The 17,378-nt window shown below is 40.4% G+C and overlaps 2 protein-coding genes across 3 annotated transcripts in view; one reads left to right on the top strand and one right to left on the bottom strand.

The window, feature by feature from the left end:
• Positions 1 to 9,109, bottom strand: part of PREPL (prolyl endopeptidase like) — a 36,758-nt gene extending 27,649 nt beyond the window's left edge. For both annotated transcript variants that reach the window (XM_063123978.1, XM_063123979.1), the window contains exons 1-4: positions 9,010 to 9,109; positions 6,743 to 7,120; positions 5,452 to 5,577; positions 2,284 to 2,353 (exon numbers count right to left, since the gene is read on the bottom strand). In XM_063123978.1, the coding sequence (XP_062980048.1) occupies positions 2,284 to 2,353; positions 5,452 to 5,577; positions 6,743 to 6,952 (406 nt within the window). In that variant the 5' untranslated portion in view covers positions 6,953 to 7,120; positions 9,010 to 9,109. The remainder of the gene's footprint in view (positions 1 to 2,283; positions 2,354 to 5,451; positions 5,578 to 6,742; positions 7,121 to 9,009) is intronic.
• Positions 9,110 to 9,919: 810 nt separating this feature from the next.
• CAMKMT (calmodulin-lysine N-methyltransferase) overlaps positions 9,920 to 17,378 on the top strand; it is a 288,183-nt gene continuing 280,724 nt past the window's right edge. The window contains exon 1 of the mRNA XM_063123984.1: positions 9,920 to 10,284. Coding sequence (XP_062980054.1) covers positions 10,129 to 10,284 — 156 coding nt within the window. The 5' untranslated portion in view covers positions 9,920 to 10,128. The remainder of the gene's footprint in view (positions 10,285 to 17,378) is intronic.

The raw sequence follows: 17,378 nt of genomic DNA, 5'->3' as shown, positions 1-17,378 counted from the left end.
AAGATGGTACAGATAACGGTTTGTCGCCCACGGTAGCTGAAATGCTGTTATCCTTGACGTACTACTGCAGGGGAGTGACGTATTTAATTCTTTATTTTTGGGAATTCCTTAGTCAGCCCCAATTTTTGAAGCTAGTCCCCTGAATGTGGAATAGCGGTGTAATAGGCCATTGAACAAGACTTCCAGTCGAAACGCTTCTGGGCAAGACCTTCAAGTTTACAGAGCACCTTTATATTGTATTTTTAACTTTTTGTATATTGTACATTTTGAGTGCTCTTTATATTCTTTATATATTCTTTTTAAAAAAATCTTTTTGTATTTTACTTTAACGCAAAACCTTGCTATAAATCAATTATTACCTTAACTTCCTTGGTTGTTTAGCATAAGATTTCATGAAGCCATGTCCTCCCTTATCTTTTCCGCAGCTATCTCTGCCTGCTCATAAGGTCCTAGTGGCATAGCCACTACCGCTTAGGGCTGTTTCTTCAGTGCTTCTTAGTTTCTTCCAATCCAGAAGAGGAAGCTTTATTTCTTGGTGCTACCATCACTCTGAGGCTTCAGAAAAAGGCCACAGCCACAACGCTATGAGTTTTTCTGGAAAATTTTGAACTAGAAAAGTTTCCAGTGGAAATTAGGGTCATTTTCATAGAACAAAAAACCCAGTTTGCATTGGAAAAGGTTCTGATGTCTCAGAACAGCAGTGGGCAAATTGTGGCCTTTCAGGTGTTTTGGCCCACAATGACCATGACTCCTTACTATTGGCTATGCTGGCTACAGTTGATGGGAAGAAAGGCCACAAGTTGATCCAGCTTGAGAGAACTAATTTAGCATGTTTATTTTACTTGTATTTATCAAATAACAAAGTGAAAAAAGTACCTCATTTGCCCCAAACACACTACTAGTATTTGACCTGAAATATTTGAGGGGGAAAAGATAAAGCATACCTAATGTGATTTAAGTGTTACATTAGGTAGATTTTTTTATTGGCATACTTGTAAAAATTTAAAGACACTATCATGTACTTCCCTTATATTGTTTACATTTAAGGGGAAAAAAGGTTTAGTGCCCTTCTTTTTTTCTTAGACTGTTGACACAATAACTAATTTTAGCAACCCAAAGAACTGTGCATAGTATTCTGACAACCCCTCATTTATTTCAGCAGAGTTCAGCTCTCTTCCACAAAGTTTGTTGGGGTATCTTCAGTTTCGCAGTCACTATTTATTACTTCCATTTCCCTCTGAGACATATATGCACTTCATTAAGCTAGTGATAATCATCTGGGAAAAAAATATTAGAATTTTTAAACTGCCAAGCTTGTCTAATATTGCATTTGCAATTGCATACATTGCAGAAAATTTACTGCACAACAGCAATGGAGAGGATGAACAACAGCAGAAAGTGAGGCAAACCTCCACCCCAAATTGTCACCATCTTTGACATCCTGGAAAGAGGGTGGGAATGATTTAGGGGTGCAGGGACATTTCGGCTCAGCATTAGAACAAAGGCCCTACGCTTCAACAAAATATGGGCGATAAGAAGAATGGCTTGCATCCAGAGTAGCGCAAACAAATACTTCCAGCATCACAGACAGTAAGCCTATATACACCAGTTGCTGGGGAATATGGGCAAGAGGGTGCTGTTGGACCCGTGTTCTGCTTGTGGGCTCCTGGTCAACAGCTGGTTGGCCACTGTGTGAACAGAATGCTGGAGTAGATAGACCCTTGGTCTGATCCAGCCGGGCTCTTATGAGTTCCACTGTCACAACAGGGTTTTTCCATCTTCCCCTCCTTGCTGAATCCAAATGCCCCCCAGGGGACTCTCTGGAATGGTGTGAGATGTGGCCTGAGGGGCTGCAGTTTTAGGGAAGGAACAGTTGAAAAGCAGAGATGCCCGCTTGCATTAACAGAAGTGCCTTCCACTCATGAAAGGAACTCCTTAGATCCCAACCATTTATTTATTTTTTACAAAATGAGAACATGTGAAAAAATGTTTCAAATGCACTGTGCTATTGTTTACAAATCATGCTTGATAACGGCTCTTCGATATAAACAACCTCCAGATTTAAACTTCATCAAAGTACAATAATGATGAGACTACATAGACGAGTGAAGTGATTGGTCTGAGGTTCCATCCAATTATTTTGGACTTTTACATATTCTCTTGCTAAATATAACACTTTGTTTTGATATGGCCTTACAGACAATTTTTCTTATTTATTACAGCTGCATAAGGAAATACTAAAACATTTAAACTATTTTGTGTAATGATGAGAGATATTCGTACCTACTTCTCCCAGCTTTGAACGAAATATGAAGCCGTTTTCTTCAAAGTAAACATACTCTCCAAACTTAATCTGTTTAAAATCAAAACAGACATGGATTCAATACATAAAATGCCAACTTAGGTCATCATCTGTCATTAAGAGACTGAATATTTTTCTGAAGTTCCTGCATAACAAATTGAGATCTCTTGAGGCTTATGGAATACACAGAATAAGGCACAGAATAAGAAGCAAAATCAGCAACAGAAAAGAGCATAAATAATAAGGTCCATTAATGTAATAATCAAAAACACTATTAAGATTAGAAAGCACTAATTACTCATAAAAAGAACCAAGGGATGGAGCTTTCCCAGATATTTGGAAACCAATATCTGACCCATGAGTCATGTATATAAATACTTGTTAACAGTAAATAAATATGATATTCAGTGTTTAAGACAGGAATGGAATAGAGAACTGGAATCACCCCATTTTGCATAACAAATGGATCATGGTTTTAGCATCTGCACCTGAAGTATCTGTGAAACTTAGGCTACACCTTATTCAGCCAAAAACTTGTTTCAGGTTTATAGGCGTCTTCAATGTCTTTTTATTACATTTTTAGACTGCTGAATAGCTGAGGCTCTGCAGGCAGTTTACAAGTAATGATTTTTATTTTATTTATTTATTACATTTTTGCACTACCCAATCACCAAGGCTCTCTGGGCAGTTCATAATATTTAATAAGTGTTTGTCTAATTTGCATAATTGTTGGAGATACACGTAATGCTTCTTTTATCCATATGTTTTGGCAATGTCCATTAGCTGCCTCCTTTTGGGATGAGATCATAATATGGATTAACTTTGTATTGGAACACTCTTTAATATTGAATGATGTACATGTCCTCCTAAACTATTTACCAGTTTCTTGGAAGTTAACGTACGGTCATCACAAATGGACTTTCCGAGCCCTTTTGACTGCTAAAAGACTGATATTACATCATTGGAAGGACAAATGCTCACTTCCTATAATGCAATCGATTGAGGACCTAACAATACTATCAACATTTGAATGGGTGTTATACAGGAACCACTTGTGAATGAACAATATATGGATATATGGTCTGCTTTTCTGGAGCTCATGAATAATCTCTAGTCTTTTTTAGAATGCTGTATGTAATGGATTACTAATATTTTTATGCCCTTTTTAGACTTTTCCCCCTTTCTTCCTTTTTTTCTTGTCATGATTTTTTTTGGGGGTTTTGTTTAAATCACAATAAAAAGATTAATAAAAATGCCTACTCATTGCAATGCATCAATAACACATGCTATGATTTGTGATCCTACTTAGGGCATAGAGATATGTTATATATATTAAAGAAGTCAGTATATTTTCTCCCACTCTGGCACAACTCCACTTTGCACCACTGTGACATATATAACTGCTTCTCACTGTGAAATTGTGTTGTATCCACTTCCATTATTCACACCAGCAGGGTCAAGCATCGGAAAAGGATACTTCTCCCACCTAAAGAGACTAAAGGAACAAATTAATAATAAATCCCTCAATATTGTAGTAGAGCTTCTTGCTGTATTTGAACCACTTTTCAGCCTTTAGTGGGCAGTTGTTTGTTTTCAATTCTTGAGGGATGTACATTTAGCTGCTCATTTGTCTGTAACTGGCATATTCACTTCTGTATAATTCTATTATTCCTTGTAGTTAGCAGCTGAGCTACATTTCAGGATTGTGAAAATGGATACTGTTCTGTTCTTGCTGTGGTTTACATATTTAGTCCATGATATTGTTTGTCTATTTATGAATGTAATATTCATTTATTTTATTACATTTATATACTGTCCCATAGCTGAAGCTCTGTGGGCGGTTTACAAAAGTTAAAAACAGTGTAAATTAAAAAAAAATATACAAAATTTAAAACCATCAGAAGCATAAAAATAACGAAATCCTTCAATATTCACAAAGGTCTCCATTGCAGGAGGACACACTGCCCCGTTCAATGCCATAGATGGAACATCAACATATGTTTGTCACTGTTTCTGCCCCCTTGGGTCAGTTTAGTCTGAGCTCACTCTGAACTACATATATAGATATCATCCAGGATTCCAGCATGCTTTGATGTTTCCCCAGGCACACGAGTGGTCATTGAGAAAAATGAAGGGGGCACTGGCAGAAAAGAAATGAAATTTAAATATAAGATCATGCAACTTTAAAAAGGCAAGCCACATGACGAAAAATGCTAACAGACTTTTGAAAATGGAGCCATGAACTGGATTAAGTGAAGGAAAAAGGAATGGAAAGTAAAAGAGAAGATGGAATTAGAGAATACATCCAGGAGGCATTTTTGTAGTGGCTGGGGCATTTGAACGAGATGGAGAAGGGAGCTTGGAAGTGACTCATAAATCCATGACTGACTTGCTTGTAGATGAAATAAGTTGGAAAAAAGACCTTGCTCCTGTGGAAGGTCGCACTGCTGTACATCTGTAGTCAAAAGGGCTAGTAGGCATTCACGCTGTGGCCACTGCATGAAGCAAATTTTCTTGAAACTTAGTATCAAGAAAATTTGTTTAAGACAAGGTTCAATAGTATATATTTAGAGAGTTGTAAATGCACAGGACTGTAAGGCATAAGTGGACTCTTTCAGGCATGTTGTAAAAATAATTTGGCTTTCATAGGAGCTCAGAGTATGTTGAATGCTGGGCTGGTATCTCAAAACTCCGTGTGACTTCTCAGCACATAAGGAAGTAAAGTTACTGACAGCTTATGTAACGTAGTGGGAAGGCTGCAATTCTATAACCACTTACCTGGGAGTAACCACCATTCAATGGGACTTCTGCGAGACATATGTAGGATTGCACTGCGAGAGACTGAGCTACAAATCAAGACACCCCCAGTTTGAATCTCACCACTGCAATGAATTCACTAAATGGGCTTAGATAAGTCTCTCCCTAATATCCTTTGCATATTCAAAATAGAATAATATTTACCTAAAAGAGTTAAGACAGAGATTAAAATAAAATGCACGTGAAGCAGTTTGAGCACTCAAAAGTGCTATACAAACTTTATCAAATAACTTTTAAAATTCTTCAAACTATTTTCAAGAGTAATCAGGCAAACTAAAAGGCTTTTATAATGTCATTACATCTTTAACTTCTAAATGTATTTTCTTACTTACCACCAAGCTGTTCAGACTGGATGAATGCTTGTTATGAGTTTCTAATCTTTGTTTGATTCTTTCTGTCAAATCTACGTAATTTGATGAACAAGCCCTCCAGTTCTCCTGCTCTGATTTCAGAATATCCTGGTACAAAACAAGACACAAAAAACCAAGTGCTAGAAAGTACGATTGATAACTGGGACCAGAAGGTTCGAGCATATAAGACCCACTCTGGCCAGCTTGCATTGGCTGCCTGTATATTTCCAAGCCCAATTCAAGGTGCTGGTTTTAACCTATAAAGCCTTACACGGCTTGGGACCACAATACTTGATGGAACGCCTTTCCCAACATGAACCTACCTGAACACTATGTTCAACATCTAAGGTCCTCCTCCAGGTACCTACTCTGAGGAAAGCTCGGAGGGTGGTGACAAGAGAGAGGGCCTTCTCTGTGGTGCCCCCCCCCAACTGTGGAACAATCTCCCTGATGAGGCCCGCCTGGCACCAACATTGTCATCTTTTTTGCGTCAGGTTAAGACTTTTCTCTTCTCCCAGGCATTTAGCAATATGTAATGACCCTGGGTCTGTTTTTTGGCACATCGTTTTTAAAGTTGTTATAGTGATTTTAAATGTATGTGTATTTTGTTTGTTTTTGTGGTTTTTAATGTTTGTATATTGTTTTTAAGTGTTTTATCTTATGTGAACAGCCCAGAGAGCTTCAGCTATGGGATGGTATACAAATGCAAATCATCATCATCATCATCTTCCCTCCCATGAACATGAACGTGTACTCATCAAAAGTGGTCTTTCAGTAATTTGGCTAAGAATATTTTGTTTGCCAAATGCTAGGAGGGTTGAATTAGGGTCAAACTAGCCCCAGGGAAGCAGTAGAGGCTGCTATTTGTATTTCAAGAGAAGCCTTCATAGGCACTAATGAAAGTTTCCCTTGAAAGGCAAACAGCAGCTGTGGCAGGGAGATAAAGTATTACACACACATTAGTAATTACACATACCTCTATGGTCCCAAGGTTGCTCAGGCTTCCCTGCAACTGCTATTTACATAACAAAAATATGTGCACATTAACGCTTACAGATATCATTGGCACATCTAATTTGGCCCTCAGAAAGGAAATTCCCATCAGTTTTGAACACAGACAGTTAGTTTGTTTATAAGGTGCATCATAAAGCAGCATCAAGAGAGCATCACTATATATTGCCAATTAGAGGGATAGGGCATGTTTTGTTCCTTCAAAGAGATAAAGAAATGTGCGTAACCTCCACAACTTGAAAGATATATTCAAACAGCATACCTTACAGGAAAAGAGCCTCCAAGGCTGGATGGCTCCTTGGGAACCAGGAACAATGTAGGCATTTCTAAAGCACTTTGCCAACAAAAACACTTCTTGCTTTGTTTGACTATAAGTTCTTAAGACTTGAGCAGGGAAACATTTGGAGCAGTTCTTGCAGTGACCAATACTGCTTTTCAGAATGTGAAAAAGAGATTTTGTGCTTAAATGCATAGTGACAAAACATTCACTTTGGTTGATTCTTCATTCTTATTTTGATGTTTTTGGAAGTCCAAAGCAATGTCAGGCACAATTAACTAGACAGCACCACATAGTATGAACAGCCAGATTTTTCTTCCCAGATGTGCACAGATCTCAAACCAACAGGATTCAGAGTGAAAGCTGGGGGAAGACAAGAAATATTTTAAATGGCAGAGAAAAGAAAAATCTTGATTGCTTTCTAAAATAGTATTTATGTAGAAATGTGATAGGATGCACAATATTGCCAATATTACCACAGCCAAAAGATTACTCAAATTACATAACAAATGATCCAAATTATATTTCACAACATAAGGTCCCATCGTAACTTTTTGGCAACATTTTTATCAACCTTTTTCAGCTAGTGAGCAGATCTGGAATTTTGAGGTGTCACGGGGGTGTCTGTTCGCAAAAAAGGCTGCTATAGTGGGCGAGATGAGTCACGAAACACTCATTTCACAGAAAGGCAAACTGGTGAGGCTAAAAGGGTCTGAAATTATAGTGGAAGTGGTGTCTGAGCCCTAAAACACAAAGCCCTTCCTTGAACCCAAAGTTTGTTCTCTTATTCAGGATCACCCCCCACCCCCACCACCAAACACCTACTTGCTTTCTCCCCACCCATGGGATCTATTTATCCCAGTCACTCATTTGTCTTTTTCATGATCACCCCCCCTCTATGTCTGCCAAATGCACCCCCCCAAACTTTTTCACTTACAAGAACACAAAACATGCCCCCATCAGGTTGTCTTGGAGGCTACTCTAACCCCTCCAGCTGCTCTTTGCAGGTCTCCCCATCCTAACCCCAACCTCGCTGCTTCTTCCTCCTAACCCTTTGGTTCTCCCCAGCCAAGCCTTAGGCTGGGCTCACACATAACACTGAGCTATTATTATTATTATTATTATTATTATTATTTATTTATATAGCACCATCAATGTACATGGTGCTGTACAGAGTAAAACAGTAAATAGCAAGACCCTGCCGCATAGGCTTACAATCTAATAAAATCATAGTAAAACAATAAGGAGGGGAAGAGAATGCAAACTATAACAGTTTATTTTCTGGTGGAACCCATGATGGGATCGTGTGCCATCTATGGGAGGTTTCCACCATCCACAATGGGTTAACCAGTCCAAACACCCCACTCTGAGAACCCACGTTCTGCAGAATGTACATAGTGGGCTGCTTGTATAATCTATGATACACAGTGGTTAGCAACCCATCATGGCTTAGTATTATGTGTGAACCCAACCTCAGTCTTCACCCTTGCCCAGTTTCCCTGCTGCCATCCCTAAGCCTCCCCATTACCAGGCAGTTGCAATGGAGTCTCTCTGTCCCTCTTTCCCTACTTTCTTTTTAAGTAGAAGTCAGCGTTCTTTGTTGATGTTAAAGCTAACATGGTAGAACCTGCAAAACTTAATACCAGATGTGTTATTGAACATACCATTATTTCGTTTTTGAAGGAAATTCACTTGGATCAAATGTAAATTGTGGAAATGGAGTTGATGCCTTTTTACCCAATCAAATGAATAATGTGTTTGATTTGGGGGATTAATAAGAGCCTCAAGCAAGAAGGTATCTCACAGGACAGGATAACATGCTTCTAGGTAGCAAGCTAGGCATGCTTATTCAAAATGGAAGTTTAGTAGACCTCTCTCCCTAACAGCATACTCCTATTCATGTCTACTCAAAAGTAAGCCCTATTGAGTTCTATGGGACTTGCTCCTGGGCAAGCCAAGAGTAATCCCCACGAAATACAGTGAGACTTCTGAGTAAACATACACAGGATTCATTATTAGTATTGTAAATTAAGTTACAGCTATTGTATTTATTTTTACAATGCTGATTCTTTTTAAGTTTTTAGTAAATAAGAACATTTCCCCCTATCAATGCCGGGGGAGATAAAGGCCAGAGATCAACGAGGTTTCGGCAGAATTCGTGCTCCAAATTATTTTTAAAGCAGAAGCAATGACCATCTCTAGTCACAGCATTTTATGAATAAGATCAACAGGTATAGAGCACTGGGACCCACCTTTTACTTCTCTATAAGCAGGAATGTAACATTCTAGAAAGAAGCGCGAATCTCAGTGAACGAAGCTGTAGCTCAGAATGTGTTGATCGTTGACAAGCCTGCAGCATGGCGAGACGAATTGTGATGACATCATAGCTAAGCGACTCAACTCTTAAGCTGCCCACACTCAATATGTTGGGAATTCTTGCCCACAAACACGATGGCAGCGGAAGGCAGCTTTCTGCAGTCACCGACTTGCCCATAGTCAAGATGGCGACCAAGCTCAATAACTCTCATCTTTTTCCTGCCCGTAGATAAGATGCCGCCAAAGCTGGATCCTCTTGTCTCCATTTTGGATTTGGGCATTCAAACACAATCTGATTTTAGTACAGTATCGAAGTTCTTTTCCCCCTTTTTCTTTTTGTATAAAGTTCCATCAACGATGTAGCGGGGATTTTAACCCACTCTTGTATCGCGGGGGAGATTTTCACAGCTAATTTCCCACAGGGTCGCCAATTTTGTGAGGAGGCGGGTGTGGGTGTGAATACAGAAAATCAACAAGTAGACATTTCCTCGCCGGTACAGACGTGAAGTGATGAGAAAAGCTTTTATCTGCTATCCCCCCCGCCCCTCACCGAAAGACATATGCTAAAAGGCACAGGAGACTTGTCGCGACGTGCGGGGAGGGACGGAGGTGGAGTTGGTAATCCACATTTCTTACTACGTCGAAAAGAAACGGGAAACAATTGCTTCTAAAGTGAGAGGCTTTTGAGGCAAATATTCCCCCGCATTCGTCCATGTCCCATGCGGACCGCTTCGCCTTACAAGTCGCCGCAAGTGGTCAAGTTGCCCTTACCAAAGATGGCTTCTACCGCCCCTTTCCTTCCCGGCGAAATGGGAAGTTCTGTCAGCTGCTGCTGAAAAAGATTTGGGCAAACGCTGTTCAGCTCTGAGGGCTACCTCCATGTGCTTTCTCGTGAGGCGGCGGGTCACTTACTCAGCCTAGGGCTATTGCTTCCCCCGCTCAGTTCTCCCCTTCCCACTTCACGGGTGTTTTTGTTTGGAGGTGGTGGGTCTTTTGGCGCGCTCGCTCAAGTTTGAGCCTCAAGCGAAGGAAAAGGTGAGAGAATTGCTCTCAGCATGACTACCGAGTCAGCCCTGAGCGTTTCTCCTCCTCCTCCTCCTCCTCCTCCAGCTGACAGGTGTCAGGCAGAAAGAGAAGAGGGAGACGCTGGGGAAGGCTGGAAAGCAAACAAGCAGGCAGCCGCCAAAGCCCGCTGGAAGCTTCTCAGACAGGTACACAACGACAACAATAACACTTTGTTTCCTCTCCAGGAACTTCATTGCCATTATGTGTCATTTCGCTAGCACCTCCGTTGTGAGAAAAGTGCTTTTTTGTTTTGTTTTTTTACTGCAATGGCTTCACTTGGTTTTATTCTGCAGGTTAAGTCATTAATACTCCCCATTTCACTGAGGAGGAAACGAGATTGGCTGGGAATGCCACGGCCAAAGAAGCCCCTTGCGAGTTAATGATTGAGCCCAAGTGCAACAGAGCTCTAAAAGATCTTCTCTTTTTATATTCCGTACATTTTAATGTCAACATTCCTCCAAGGAGCTTAGGGTGCTGTACATGGCTCTCTCTGAGATGTTATGCTTGCAACAACCTGTGAGATAGATTAGGCTGAGAGGGACTGGCCCAAAGTTGCCCATTGAGCCTTATGGCTGGATGGAGATTCTGGCTGAGTTCAGATGACAGGCTAATCAACGGTTGTTTCCTATTCTGTTCCTATCCCCTGCAGCGTGTTGTCCAAACTCAGTCCCTATTTCAGGTTTTCCCAGTCCTAATCCAACTTTCTAATTGCTACCCCATTCTGGCTTTCTGGAGCATTGGTTTCTTAATTTTGTAAACTCGTCTACTGTTCTGGTTTTCTTGCTAGTATGCAAGAAGGTGTTTGAAAGACTGAAAATCAGGCCCTTCCACACTTTGGTGCAGCTGTTCTGAAAATGTGGAGCGAAGGGGAAAAGGTAATTTTTGTTTGTGCAAATGCTCAATGACAGACATTTGTCAGTCAAAACAGTACTAAAAGCTGGTTCCTGTTACAGCTGCTGTGGGCAGTTGCTTCATGTGGCTGCTATGATGTATGGGAGCCAGTTGCCATGTGCATTTATTTATTTGTTACATTTATATCCTGCCTTTCCTCCAAGGAGCCCAAGGTGGTGTACATGATCTTCCTTTCCATTTTATACTCCCAATAACCCTGTTCCGCCACTGCTGATTTAGTGTATTGTGAGCCATAAATTGTTAGCAGTCTGAAGTTTAAGAATTACTGAACTTATGTGTCACTGCAGAGAAAGGAAGTAAGTATCTTATGATATTGGCTGTCTTCCAGATTTTTTGTTTTTTGTTTTTAGGTGATTGCACCAATAGGCCATTTTACAAGCACTGCTTAGATTGGGTTATGCATTTTCCATAACAATAAGGGCTAATTCCCAGACTCATGAGCAACACTTTGCATGTGATGATAAGTCATGATGTATCTCTACCATCATAGGCTGCTTCCAAAAGGGTGGGTCCGAGAGCTAATAATTCATCACTCATTCTGCTTTAAGCTACAAGCAGAATTGCACTTAACTTTCCACACTATCAGGGATGTATACATTTTCTGCATGGCATAGCTGCTGTGGGTGGAGAAGGATAAAGTCCAGAGTGGCCATTTGAAAATTCAGATCTATTGAATTAAGCAACAACAACAATTAATTAGAACTAAGTACTTATTCCTTTAACGTGATAGCCATAAGTACAAAACAAGGAGTTTAACATTTATGTTGGATTGGAAATACTTAATTAGGAAAAAACCCATGTGGCTAAAACGTTAAACATTTTTCCTCTCCTTCTAAAAATTGTATTGCTATTATATTTCATTTAAACAGTTTTTCATCCATATTTTAATCATTTAAAAAATATAGTCACAAAAGTGTTTAAGTGCTAATTAAGTGAAAAATTAAAAACGTTTATTGGACTATAAAATGGTGGCCTCTGCAAAGGTCAAGGTATGTGTTGATTGAGCTGTGATAGGTTCATCTGCTCAATGTGTCACTGCCCATGTCAGAATCACACCTCTTAATAAAGATGGAAGAATAGCGCTAAAAGCAACTACATCTGTGGAGATTCCATCCTTTTCAGAAAGCTCAGACTTTCTGAGGATAGAAAAAGAAAAGGATAAGAACTGGGGAAATATGGGAGGATTACAAGCAGATGATGACATTATGTGGACCCCTGTAACAATGCAAGTGAATGAGGCATGACCTAAAGCTCCATCCGACAAGTGTTTTATTGTACGCTTGTTACTGGGCGCTCACAGATTCCTTGGAAGTAGCTCACGTGACATTGACTGCCTCTTGAGCGCCTTCCGCCTCTTCTGGTCTTCCTTGCACTGCAAGAAAAAACAGAAAAACTCTGAAATATTTTTTAAACCAAAGTTGCTGCTCTCTTCTGCTGTGTGTGGGAGAAGTAGTGTGTTCACAACGAGGGACTGAATGGCCCTCATGCACCTTATTTACTTCCTGTTTGAAAACAGGAAGTAACTGAGTGTCCACGGAGAAGCGACGGTAGCCAGCGTTAGTCAGCGTTTCTTCCAAGGTGTGATGGAGCTTCTAGTGCAGAAGCAGCTCCTGACTGACCTCACATCAGGTGATATAAAACTTCAAACATAATTCTTTTCAGTGGGCATGTTTAGTTGCCGGTCCTGAGAAATCCAGTGATCTACCTGCTCATATGAACCAGTCTCACTTAAAAAGTAGAATGAACATTGATTAGACTGTACATTCATTTTAATGGAATTCCCGTAAGTGCAAAGAGATGAATTGTTCCCTTGTGCTAGTACAAAATTGGCAAATGGGCTTTTTGATCTTGGTGCAGTATATAATATAATCTGGCTACTAGAATTCAACTTGAGCCAAACTAGTGCAAGGTAAAGTTTTTATGTTTTGTTAGAAGGCCAGTATCAAAATATCATTTATCCATCATTGTGCTAGTTTTCACAGCTCTCTTTCAATTGACAACTTGTGATTGATACTGGGAATTGTGGTGGTGTTCAGTTGAAACTAATCAAATGAACTTTTATTATATATATACCCAAATAGTCTAAAATGGTATAATGACACAACTTTAAAACTAATCTATGATAGTGGGTTGGCAGTGCCTGAGGGGCCACAAGATAATTCGGATTCCCTGATACAAGGTTGGAGACAGTGCTCCAACTTTGGAATGGGGAATCGGAGAACTGCTGTTCCTCCCCTGACCCTTTCTAGCTGGCGTGGAAAGAACTGTGTCAAGTTGCCTCCAAGGTTGGGAAAATGACCTCAGAGAGGAGAAAAGGGGGCATTTCAGTGGACAGGGTGGGAAGGAGACTGGAGAGGCCAGGATACAAGCTATCCTGAAGCTTCTCCAGCTTCTGATCACCCTCTGAAACACCTTAGCTAGACAGGCAAGAAAGGCCATCTAGCAAAAAGTGCAGTGTGTGGGGATGGGGAGGTGGAAATTGCCTCTGTCACTTCTCCTGCTCTGTGTAGAATGACTGTAAGCCTCCGAGTTTGAGTGTTATGATCGTTGAGGGCATGACCGATACACAGGATTTAGGAATAAGTCCTATTGTGCTCATTAGAACTTCTGAATACACATGCATAGGATTGCAGTGTACGAATTCCTGACATGTATGGGTGATAACTTTCTCCTACAGAAAGTGGTGGAAGGAACTAGAGGATCGGCAATCCTTGACTTGTTATTGACCAATAGGGATGACTTAGTGGATAAAGTGGCAGTTACGGGAACTCTGGGGGAAAGTGACCACGTCATACTTGAATTCTTGATTATGAAGGAGACAAAAGTCGAGCGTAGCCATACACATACTCTGGATTTTAGGAAAGCTGATTTTAATAAACTCAGAACTATAATAAGTAAGGTCCCGTGGCAAGGGAGCCTAAAGAGAAAAGGAGTGCAGGATGGGTGGGAGTATATAAAAAATGAAATTTTAAAGGCACAGTTACAAACAATTCCAACAAGGACTAAAAATAGAAGACAACAGAGGAAACCAATGTGGCTCCACAAAAAGCTTATTGATGAACTGAAAACAAAAAGGGATACATATAGGAAGTGGAAGGAAGGCCAGGCTACAAAAGAAGTGTACAGACAAGTGGCGCAGAAGTGCCGAAATGGCGTCAGGAAGGCTAAAGCTGTGAATGAGCTGAGATTAGCGAGGGATGCTAAAAGCAATAAAAAGGCTTTCTTCAGATACGTGAGTAGTAAAAGACAGAGGAAAGAAATGGCGGTTCAGCTGCTTAATGAGGATGGCAAATTGATAACAGATGACAAAGAAAAGGCTGAAGTGCTCAATTCCTACTTTGCCTCGGTCTTCTCCCAAAAGCGGGTCTATGACCCCCCTGGAAAAAGTGAAGCAGAAGTTGAGGGGGCAGGATTGCAGTTTGAGATTGATAAACAAATGGTCAAAGAACACCTAATTTCCTTGAATGAGTTCAAATCTCCAGGGCCCGATGAACTGCATCCAAGAGTAATGAAGGAGCTAGCGGAAGAACTCTCAGAACCTTTGTCTATTATCTTTGCAAAATCATGGAAGACGGGTGAGGTGCCGGATGACTGGAGGAGGGCTAACGTTGTCCCTATCTTCAAAAAGGGCAAAAAGGAGGAACCTGGGAACTACAGACCAGTCAGTCTGACATCCATCCCTGGGAAAATTCTGGAGCAGATTATAAAGAAGTCAATCTGTAAACACCTTGAAACCAATGCAGTGATTACTAGAAGCCAACATGGATTTGTCAGGAACAAATCCTGTCAGACTAATTTGATCTCATTTTTTGATAGGATAACCTCCCTTGTGGACTGTGGGAATGCTGTGGACGTCATATATCTTGACTTCAGCAAAGCTTTTGACAAAGTGCCACATGACATTCTGATTAACAAACTAGCTAAAAGTGGGCTAGATGGAACAACTATTAGGTGGATCCACAGTTGGCTACAGAATCGGACTCAAAGAGTACTTATCAATGGAACCTTCTCAAACTGGGGAGAGGCAACGAGTGGGGTGCCGCAGGGCTCAGTCCTGGGACCAGTGCTCTTCAACATTTTTATTAATGATTTGGACGAGGAGGTGCAGGGAACGCTGATCAAATTTGCAGATGACACCAAATTGGGTGGGATAGCTAATACCCTGGAAGACAGAAACAAACTTCAAAGTGATCTTGATAGGCTGGAGTGCTGGGCTGAAAACAACAGAATGAAATTTAATAGGGATAAATGCCAAGTTCTACATTTAGGGAATAGAAACCAATTGCACAGTTACAAGATGGGGGACACTTGGCTCAGCAATACTACAAATGAGAAAGATCTTGGAATTGTTGTAGATCACAAGCTGAATATGAGCCAACAGTGTGATATGGCTGCAAGAAAGGCAAATGCTATTTTGGGCTGCATTAATAGAAGTATAGCTTCCAAATCACGTGAGGTACTGGTTCCTCTCTATTCGGCCCTGGTTAGGCCTCATCTAGAGTATTGCGTCCAGTTCTGGGCTCCACAATTCAAGAAGGATGCAGACAAGCTGGAGCGTGTTCAGAAGAGGGCAACCAGGATGATCAGAGGTCTAGAAACAAAGCCCTATGAAGAGAGACTGAAAGAACTGGGCATGTTTAGCCTGGAGAAGAGAAGATTGAGGGGAGACATGATAGCACTCTTCAAATACTTAAAAGGTTGTCACACAGAGGAGGGCCAGGATCTCTTCTCGATCCTCCCAGAGTGCAGGACACGGAATAACGGGCTCAAGTTAAAGGAAGCCAGATTCCGGCTGGACATCAGGAAAAACCTCCTGACTGTTAGAGCAGTGCGACAATGGAATCAGCTACCTAGGGAGGTTGTGGGCTCTCCCACACTAGAGGCATTCAAGAGGCAGCTGGACAACCATCTGTCAGGGATGCTTTAGGGTGGATTCCTGCATTGAGCAGGGGGTTGGACTCGATGGCCTTGTAGTCCCCTTCCAACTCTGCTATTCTATGATTCTATGATTCTATGAATGCAATTCTACACTTGTCTTATCAAAAGTAATTGCCACTTGAGTATAAACTATATTCAGAGCATACTTGTGGACAGAAAATTAGAAGTACATAAATTTTGGTCAGGGTTGAACAATGTAGTCCCTGCAAAATTTTGTTAGATTACTAAGATTTCCAAGCTGATCATATTAATACAATGGTGAAATATATTTCTTCCAGTGAGAATAATGATAGCAAAACTTGTCAGCAAAAGGATTGACTATCAAATTAATGAAGGTGGAGATGCTATCAAACATCTTCTGGGTTTACACTGTGTGCTTTGAATGCCTGCTGCTGTAAACCCAGCTATTGAAAAAGAAACTATTTGTAGTGACCTGGATTTCTTGTGTCTTTGTTTTTTTCCATCGTACATATAGATATTTATGAATAGCTGCTTGATAGTTTGGGTTTTTGGAAAAAACAGACAATGACAGTTTTGTTCAGTATTGTTGCTATGCTCAGCAATGGGTATTAGCATTTCAATTGTTGGCTTTTTCTTTCCTATGTACAGCTTGCTGCAGCTTCTCTCTAAATGTGAAGGTAGCTTTGCGTGTTTTGCAAAAATATACACTTCTTGTACTGCTTTTGTACTCAGTCAATCCTTTTGCTAACAAGATTTGCTATCGTTGTTCTCATTGGATGAAATACATTTCAACATTGTATTATCAAGATCACAGTGATGGGCACAGCGCCATTTCATGCCCTCATATACAGTTCCATATTTATCCAGTCCACTACACTCCTCTGCTTGATTTTAGCCCAATAGTCTATGGGAGAGGCATGTCTGTCACCCTCAAAATATTCACCACATAGTGTAGACAGGCCAGATGCCAAGTCTTCCCTTCTTTTTCTGGTTTGACCCATCAGAAGCTGTTTTCAGGTTGATGGGTGCAAATATTTATGTACATTGCAGGTATGAGTGGTAAAAAAAAGTATGAAATACAAACATTTAAATGAAAATATAAGTACAATAACCTGCAAAGTTTAAAATAAAGAACTCTTAATAGATGTTTACACTGACACACAGATTTTGTGACCCCAAAATATCCTGATTTAGATCCTAGAAGCACCTTTCTGCACTTTCTGCAAGGAAATAAGGAAATAAGTTTAAATTGCTCTTTGGAGATTGCTGTGTTGCACTGTTTGTCTAGCATATTGTCTTAAACATTTTAGTGGGGGGGGGGGGAACGACACTCAGGGCCTATGAATTCTCCAGTCTTCTGAAATGTATTCTGCAATCTTCTACAACTGAAAAGGTGTAGATGAGTTGAGGAATAACACTCATTTTTTAA

This window comes from Elgaria multicarinata, chromosome 4 (genome assembly GCF_023053635.1).
Source record: "Elgaria multicarinata webbii isolate HBS135686 ecotype San Diego chromosome 4, rElgMul1.1.pri, whole genome shotgun sequence".
NCBI classification, from domain to species: domain Eukaryota; kingdom Metazoa; phylum Chordata; class Lepidosauria; order Squamata; family Anguidae; genus Elgaria; species Elgaria multicarinata.
This window is presented reverse-complemented; position numbering and strand designations above follow the sequence as displayed.